The following is an 8,545-nucleotide window of genomic DNA, read 5'->3' on the forward strand; positions in this document are numbered from 1 at the left end:
CTCTGTCAGTGATGCTAGCTGCAGTTATCTCTTGTCTCATATTTATTTGTCATTTCCTTGATTATATGTTTGCAATCTGCTTATTCTCTTGCTTCACTGAACACCAGTAGTACCAGCTTCCCCTCTTAGAAGGTTTGATGTTTTACCCTCTTCCACGCAGATACTGTGGGAAAGAGAGGATGGGGTAGTGCTGTTTTTCTCTGCCCCTTTAGTTCAGTAATATCATTTATATAGCTAGATAGTAAGCATAGTGAGATCCTGAGTCTTTACATTGTTTCTAGTAACACACACAATTCTTTTTAGATGAATGGTGCCCAAGAGACTTTACCAGATGGCAAGCATAGCTTTCCTTGACTTCTGCAATTCACAAAAGTGCTAAAGTGGATATGTTCTATGCCACTTTATTGTATCCATTCTTGTTCCTTTTATAAGCAGCAGCTTCATCTTTTTTCATAGCTTTTCCAAGTCTCTGTTATTTCAATTGCAACATAGTTCCTTGACTGTGCCAGGATTTCCAATTCTTCCTGTTTGTTTCCCAAAGGGCTTGCGTTCATGTACAGGCACCTAACATAACTAGCCGAATGCCTTACTTTCTCAGTATGAATTAGGAGGCCTCCCCTGTTGCACCCTGCTGTTTGTGTTTTCTCCTGGTATCCCATTTCCACACTTATTTTAGGGCTTAGGCCTCCATCCCCCAGACAACCTAGTTTAAAGTCCTTATCATAGGGCTTGTCTTACACAGTTAGACTGCGTGAAACCTGAGATGTAAATCTACCCTAAGCTAGCCTGCTGATGCCTGAATGCAGCCTGCTGACAAAGTATCAGGTCTTGAATGCACCTTGAGCTAGATCCATTCAACTAGATCAAAGCCCTCCAACAAACTGTCATCATAGATCAGCAGGGATAATTAGAGTGCAGCAGGCTAGCACAGAGTAGATTCATACCCCAGTTTATTGTGGTCTAATTGTTCATGCAGGCAAGCCCTAAGTAGCAGTGTTACTCACTTACCACTTAACTATTTGCAGTGACCCCAAACAGCTTTTATCTTCCCGAAGGATTTTTAGAGAGAGATCTGCAAAACAGGAGTTGGCATATAGTTACAAAGCTTAATGCATCCACTGGGCAAACACTGAAACCAAGTCAGTTGTCATTGCATGAAGAAGCATTTTATCTGGAAACGCTTCCTGAACTGGAAGACTGGTTTTAACATCACCCCAGGTGGGCTGACAGAGGCTCATGCTGTAGTTTAAAATGCCCAAGACCTTGCCAACCTTGGATACCTCAAACTGTTCCAAGAAAAAGTACTGGAGTTATGGATTTACTGAGTGTGGCTCCATTTAAAAATGCTAGCAACTTCCCTTCTTCTTCCTTCCCCTTAACTCCCATTCTCATCTTATTCTGCCACTTCCCAGCAGCACCTTTCAGTTCTGCACTCCAATATTCACCAACACACAAACAAATCTAACAACTGTGCTCAGAACCCTTCTCAGGGCCCTTCTGTCCTGCAAGTTTAGGAGTTAGGATCCACAGACAGAGAACTCCTAACCTTGAAGCCAATGCTAAGAGGCCCATCTAAGAGGTGAATTAATGCATTGGGGCCCAATCCTGCAGCTGTCAAAGCAATGAGTGGGTCAAATGTCAAGATTCTTGCTCAGAAAGGCACTTGAAGATCTGAAATCTGATCAGAAAGACTGTTGACCTTTCAGATGGAAAAATCAAAAGTCAAATTTGAGATTTCTGCTTTTCTCCTCAGCAGATTTAAACATATCAGCTCTATGGGAACATGGAAATGAATGGTATCCCATTTCAAGCCTAAGTCAAAGATGATAAATAAAGGTGGAATATACTGAGTCACTCCTTCTCCTCATCTTTATGCAGATGAATCAAAGTGTCATAAGAAGGTGTGACCTTACCATAAATCTCACAATAACTTTTTTTCTTAAAGACTCCCAGAAACCACATGATTAAGTGAGAATCATAGCTTTCACTAACAAAATCTCCACATGTGAAGAGAAGTATAAAAATGTGACCTTCAATGGCTAAAAAACAGAAGGCAATCATAACCCACTCCCCCACATTTAAAAATCAAATAATTTTTAAGCCTGATATGAGGTATTGGAATGCTTGGGATGGCAATGCTGATGAAATTGCTGAGTAATGAATGCAAATGGTAAACAAATCAAATGTTAGAAGAAACTGCTGATGGTTGCAGTACCTTTAAGTTGTCTTTCTGCCATAGGAGCTTTGCCTGAATCAAGGCTGCCAGATAAGGCCCATAAACTCACATGCTATTTAGGTGCCTAATCCTTATTGATTTACCTCTGATGATATGAGCCACAGTCAGCAATCTTCCTACAAAAAATTGAACTTGTGAAGTATGTGAACAGCCCTGGACTAATCTGTACTGTGCAAAGATAATACAGAGAAACCTGAATGTAGCATGCATTGAAAAATTACCATCTAAATAGCGAGTTCCATATGAGCTCTCTGGGAAAAGCCCTCTTAGGTATGTTATACAAGAGACAGAGATGGCCAAAAGCCTTTTCATCAGCACCACAGACTGCTGGTCAGTGGCAATTTTATGTGGAAACAACACTGATTCCTGAAAGAAAAAGAGAGACAAAAATATTATTGGGTTTATACCTCTGAAGAGGGCAAGAGCTAGAGGTATGAATCCGCACTTTAAAAGGGAGTAGAAATTAGGGAAATTTTACCCCTTCTTTTGGTTTCCATACTGTGTATGCCACTCACACATAAGTTAACTAATTATAAGTAGCTCAAAGAAGCATGTAACACATTTGGCTCAAAGTTTATTGCTACAGGAAAGCTTTGGCTGACATGAGCAATATACTGTCATATAGACAGAAAACTATTGCTACAGTTCTACAGGGTTGGCAGGATGTGTTGTTAATGAATACCAGTGATAAAACAGCACTCTGAGGCCTACATGCCAGAAAAGAAGCACTATTTTAGAGAGGACGTTTCTCAACTGCGCAGATGTTTTGAGTCCAGAGGGCAAACGCAGAATGCACACAGACTTTCAGTGACGCCAGAGGTTTATGCAGATCTGTTTCTAGAAAATAGTGGAGTTTTGCTTAGTAAGAGCTAAGCACTCATATACTTTTCCATTCCTAGGACTCTGTTTATTATGAATATCAAACATCAAGTAGCAGTGATTAGTGGTCCCATCTAGTCTCCCTAACACCTGGTATAAACATGCAAAATTTGTGTCAAATGCATGTTAAAAGGAATCCCACTATAAGTTCATTGTTCTTTTCTTCTCTAAGGGGACTTGGCAAGCCCAAGGAGTTTTATGCAGCCATGTACCAGTAACCAGAAACTAGGCATTGATTTGCTTACAAAACCCCAGGTTGTGTCACCAGTTATCTTCTTGGCTACACTGGGCTGGAAACAACTGCTTTCAAAACTCCTTTTCAACACACTGCAATCAGCAGAGAGTATACTGCTTGCACTGGGAACAAGGGATTGGAAGGGTAATTAAACCCAGGTTTCCAGCTCTTCAAGGCTCAGTAGTGCTAGGCCTGTTGATCAGGAACATTAAGTCCTAAATCCTGTACCTTGGAGGTTTTATGCTTCTGCCCCGCATGTGAGAGCTGAGCCGTGGCCATAGCATCAAAGTGCTGCCTTCCAAATGCAATTAGAACCTGCAGAGAAACATACATTAATCACTTGACAAATGCAGAACTCCTGAAATGTTTCATCTTCCTGAGCACAGGAACCACACCGCATAAGAACCTTTTACAGATCTGAATGCTCAGCTCTTGTTAGGATGTTTAAATTGAGGTCACTGTGCCACAGTCTGGAAGTTCACATGGCAGAAAAAAACCCCCATTATATGTAAACAAACTATCAATAGTACTGAAAATTCAGGGCCAGATCGACAACGGATGGGAATTGTCGTGGTTCTGGAAATTTCAATGGAGCCAGGCCAGCGGTTCCCAAACTTGGAGGCACACTCGCCTGAGGGGATATAATCTGTTTCCATGGTTCTGTATGGGTTAGGGGGTATGAGGCCATGAGAAAAAACATCAAAACATTTTTAATATAAAATTCAGATCAAGTACTCAATTTTTAGCTGCATTTAATCATCTCTTCCACAAGCACCCATCAGAATTGTTAAACCATTCCAAATATTAAAAAAATTAGAGCAGTTAGATTTCAACATCTGTTCAGCATTATTCATTACTAATAAAGACCACTGTGCAGCATACCTACATGTCCTTTGAAGAAGAAATAGAATTATTTTTAACAAAGGGCAGGCTGAAGTGTGTAAAGCTAACTTCTTTGTATCACAGATATTTCTACAAATGCCAACATTCTTGGCCTTTCAATTGCTCTCTTGGAAAATCATACACATCCTCTTCAAGCCACATTTTCTGCTCAGTTTGCTGATATTCATTGTCAGGATAGTGCCTGTGTTATTTGCTATTTCTTTCAGCAGAAAGTAAATGCTATTCTTTTTAAATTTTAAGTAGAAATTATAGGTCTATAGTAGTTTGCATGAACATGAACATGAACAGATATTACATGTGGCATTTACGTTTATGTTGCCAAAAAGTATTGTTAATTATTTCTATATATATTGGTCTTGCTAATTACAGAATTTTAAAAACAATTTTAATGGTGTTTTATTCAGTTTCTGTGACTTGAGAGGCTGAAATTTTTCTGATATATTGAATGCCCAAAGAAATTTTCCTTTATTTCATGTAGTAATGTCTGTGACAAAGAAAAGGGAGTAAGAGGAAGAATAGTTTGGCTTCACCCTCACAGAAAGAAAAATGGGATTGACCTCCCTCAGTGCATTCAGTATGCCAAGCAGTTCTTAATACATGCTGCCAAGAGACCTGGCCGTTCGAGTGAAATTTGAAGACAAACAAAAAGAGTTTTTGCTGCCAAACTTCAATGCATGAACACATGAAGCTGGATACTGCTGGAGATTTTCATTACTACTACTACTACTACTACTACTGCTGTGAAACCATGCTTGTTGAGTATGGTGATACTGTGTTTGGAGCTGGAAGCGAGAAAAATTTTGTTCTCTGATAACGCAGTGTAGTATCACATTGATGAACTTGCAGAGGACATAAAAAGACAAGTTTTGGAAAAAATAAAATCACTGGGTTTTTTTTGCAATTCAGTGCAATGAGATCACTGATGAAGCTCAATGCTGTCAGTTGCTCATCTAATCTTGATTTGTGGATGATGGAGCTGTGAAAGGAGAAATGTTTTTCTCAAAAGCACTGGAAACCTCATCAAAGGCTTCCAATGTTTTTGCAACAGCTTCTGACTTTTTTCAAGAAAGTGATCTTTCATGGGAAAAGCTAGTCGATGTTTGCACTGAGGGTGCCCCAGTGATGCTTGGCTCTCACTCTGGGTTCATGACATTGGTTAAAGAAAACAATACAGCCATAACTGGGAATCACTGAGTCATCCACAGATAAGCCTTGGCTGCTAAGATCCTTCCAAATGACCTGAGTAATTCGCTGAATTTGGCAAACTTGTCAATTTTGTAAAGGGGAGAGCTTTAAATACAAGGTTTTTTGCAGCTCTTTGTGCAGATCTGAGAGCTGATCATAAAGCTCTCTTGTTTCACATGGAAGTCACTGGCTGTCAAAAGAAAATACACTGAGCCAATTCTATGAACTCAAGCATGAAGTGGAAATTTTTCTCAAAGGTCAGAAAAAAGAATTGTATGGCGCTTTCAGATGAAACCTTTCAGCTTTCACTGGTGTACCTTGTGGACGTTTCTCAGTCTATCAACAACCTCAATTTCAAGCTGAAAGGAAGAAATGCAAACATCATTGACCACTATGATGCAGTCAGAACGTTCACGAAGAAATTCAGCTTTGGAAGGGCCAACTTCAAGCTGGAAACTTTTCATCATTCCATCATCTCAACAAATGCTTTGCTGAAAAGGAAAATCTTAAGTAGCATTACCTGGATCAAAAGAACAAAATTATGTCTGATTTGGATTGCCTTGCTGAAGAGTTCATATGCTATTTTCCAGATGTCACCTTGGCTAATCCTGTTTGGAAATTGGTGTGAAATCCATTCAACATTAATGTGGATTCACTGCTGGACCCTTTGCAAGAAAAAGTCATTGAAGTGTGATTCAAGTGCAAAGGATAATTCCAAAACCATGAGTCTGGAAGAGTTTTGGGTAAAATACCTCCCAATTTACTGCAAAGTTAGAGAAGTACTGTGTTTGATCATTGCCTTTTCTTCTACTTATCTTTGTGAAGCTGGCTTTTTAACCCTCATTGTATTAAAAACAAAACAGCAAAATCAGCTGAAAGTGGAAAGTGACTTGCATTGTGCTCTTTCATCCTTCAAACCTGGAATTTTTGAGCTTGTGAGCGAAAAATGGTATCCTCTGTTTCATCAAATTTGATTCAAATTGCTTTTATTTTCTTAAGTTTCCATTTTTCAAATTTCTCTTTTTTCTTTAAAAGTAAATTACTGGTAAAAAAAGTCATTCAGTTAACTGTTAGCTACTGGTATGTTGCAGTCTCATTCCGTTTACTAGAGCTTAGTTAAGATTTAGTTTTGAAGTGGTTTGAATAGAAAGTGTTTTTGTGATATATTGCATTATAAGCATTGATTAAAATATACATACTGCCATTATTTTTGTTTATTTGTAAATTTTCAACACAATGAAATCATATTTAATGTTTTATATGTATTTTTCAATCTTCCCCACATGCACCAGATACATGGGTAAAATAGTTAGATAATCATGAAATATCATATAAATTCAAGTGCAAACAGCTACATTTTTTCAGTCAAAAATTGGGGGAAGGGGAATGAGAGTTTAGTGAAAAGCAAAATGGGGGTGTCATGTTAAAAAGTTTGGGAACCACTGAGCTAGGCCTATTTACATTAACTGAAGATTCGTCCCTCTATCTCTTTGACAGCAGTGCTTTTGATCCTCATGCTGGAGCACAAAACAGTGCTACCGCTCAGAAAAGCTGAGCCGACCCCCGGCCAGTTGGTTTACAATCCAAAGAAAATTGTGCTTCTGAATGAGTACTATCAAGTTGAAAGCAAAATACTAACCTTGACAAGAGACTCATTTTAAACATCTACCTGAAGCGCTCCAGATGTTATTTTATCTGATCCTTCCTATTGTGCCACTCTTGATGTCTTCATGTAGAGTGGCACATAATATAGCATTTTTCATCTTCATAATTCTTACAAACATAACAAATTATTGATTGTTACATTCCGAAAACGCAGAGAAGCATCATTGCCAGATAGGGAAACTGAGACACAGAGCAGCTAAAGCCAACACCTTCCAAGCTGGTGATGCCTAAATTTACTCAACTAAACCATAATTAAGACACCTGAATAAATGACTTGGAGCCTGATTCTGATCTCAATTCACCATGAAAATCCACAGTTACTTACTGAAATGAAGAGTTATTCCCAATTTACACTGATGTAAATAGAATCAGAATCTAGCACCTCATTTTTAGCTCACTTTGATTTACTGTGGAAATGCCTTCGGTGTCTCAAACTGAGACAGTAGTGTCTACTTTTCAAACATGACTTACCCAAACCACATATGAAGTCAACTGTAGAGCCTGGATCAGAACCAAAGAGTTGCAGCCCTAGCATGTCACCACATATCAAACAAACTCCAGATATACAGGGGGAAAGGCACATGGAGATTTTTGTGAAACACATTCTAGATCACATGGCAATGGAAATTCTGGTTCACATCAGTAACCTGAGACACTAGACTGGGAAATTAGGCAAATACCTGCGAGCACAGGCTCACATAGCTTTTTTTTCTTTTAAACAGCTGGTAATTATTGGGTTTAGATGGTCTGTGAAAAGTTGTGGGTGGCATAAAAGCAGATTTGTCTTTGCCACAAAATGTGGTCCCCAGGCAACAAGTACAGTTTGGGAGCTGCAACATTTGGCACCAACACTTTAACTATGAAGTTCTTCCAATTGTCAAGGCCAGCTATTGAAGTAGGAAGGGTTGGAGGCTCCTGTTTATGCAGCAACAATTAACCATGTGTCCACAGAGAGCATCTGGGGGCAGGAGGGTTTGAAGGGCAGATCCCCACCCAACATATATGGGCATGTGGGTGTGCGAAGAGGATGACGCTGGGACAGGAGGGATCTAAGGGGGTACAATGCCAGGTTGGTGCATATGTGTTGCTCAGAGGGATATGAGGGACAGCACCCCTCAGGTGTTGGGGGGGCAGATGGGGGTAACACCCCTCAGGTGTGTGGGGGGAGGATGGGGAGGGGTAACACCCCTCAGATGGGCAGATGGGGAGGGGTAACACCCCTCGGGTGAATGGGGGGATGGGGTAACTCCCCTCAGGTGTTGGGGGATGGGGAGGGGTAACAGCCTCAGGTGAGTGGGGGTGGATGGGGAGGGGTAACACCCTCAGGTGAGTGGGGGGGATGGGGAGGGGTAACACCCCTCGGGTGAGTGGGGGGATGGGGTAACTCCCCTCAGGTGTTGGGGGATGGGGAGGGGTAACTCCCCTCGGGTGAGTGGGGGGGA

The 8,545-nt window shown here is 40.4% G+C and overlaps 1 protein-coding gene across 2 annotated transcripts in view; it reads right to left on the minus strand.

The window, feature by feature from the left end:
- Positions 1–8,545, minus strand: part of HORMAD2 (HORMA domain containing 2) — a 43,219-nt gene that overhangs the window by 33,768 nt on the left and 906 nt on the right. The window contains exons 1-4 of one of the 2 annotated variants that reach the window (XM_075013210.1): positions 7,575–7,761; positions 3,579–3,665; positions 2,458–2,602; positions 1,009–1,072 (exon numbers count right to left, since the gene is read on the minus strand). In XM_075013210.1, the coding sequence (XP_074869311.1) occupies positions 1,009–1,072; positions 2,458–2,602; positions 3,579–3,629 (260 nt within the window). In that variant the 5' untranslated portion in view covers positions 3,630–3,665; positions 7,575–7,761. Of the gene's footprint in view, positions 1–1,008; positions 1,073–2,457; positions 2,603–3,578; positions 3,666–7,574; positions 7,762–8,545 lie in introns of those variants that run through there. The other variant, XM_075013211.1, reaches the window with a different exon arrangement.

This window comes from Carettochelys insculpta, chromosome 18 (assembly GCF_033958435.1).
Source record: "Carettochelys insculpta isolate YL-2023 chromosome 18, ASM3395843v1, whole genome shotgun sequence".
Taxonomy (NCBI): domain Eukaryota; kingdom Metazoa; phylum Chordata; order Testudines; family Carettochelyidae; genus Carettochelys; species Carettochelys insculpta.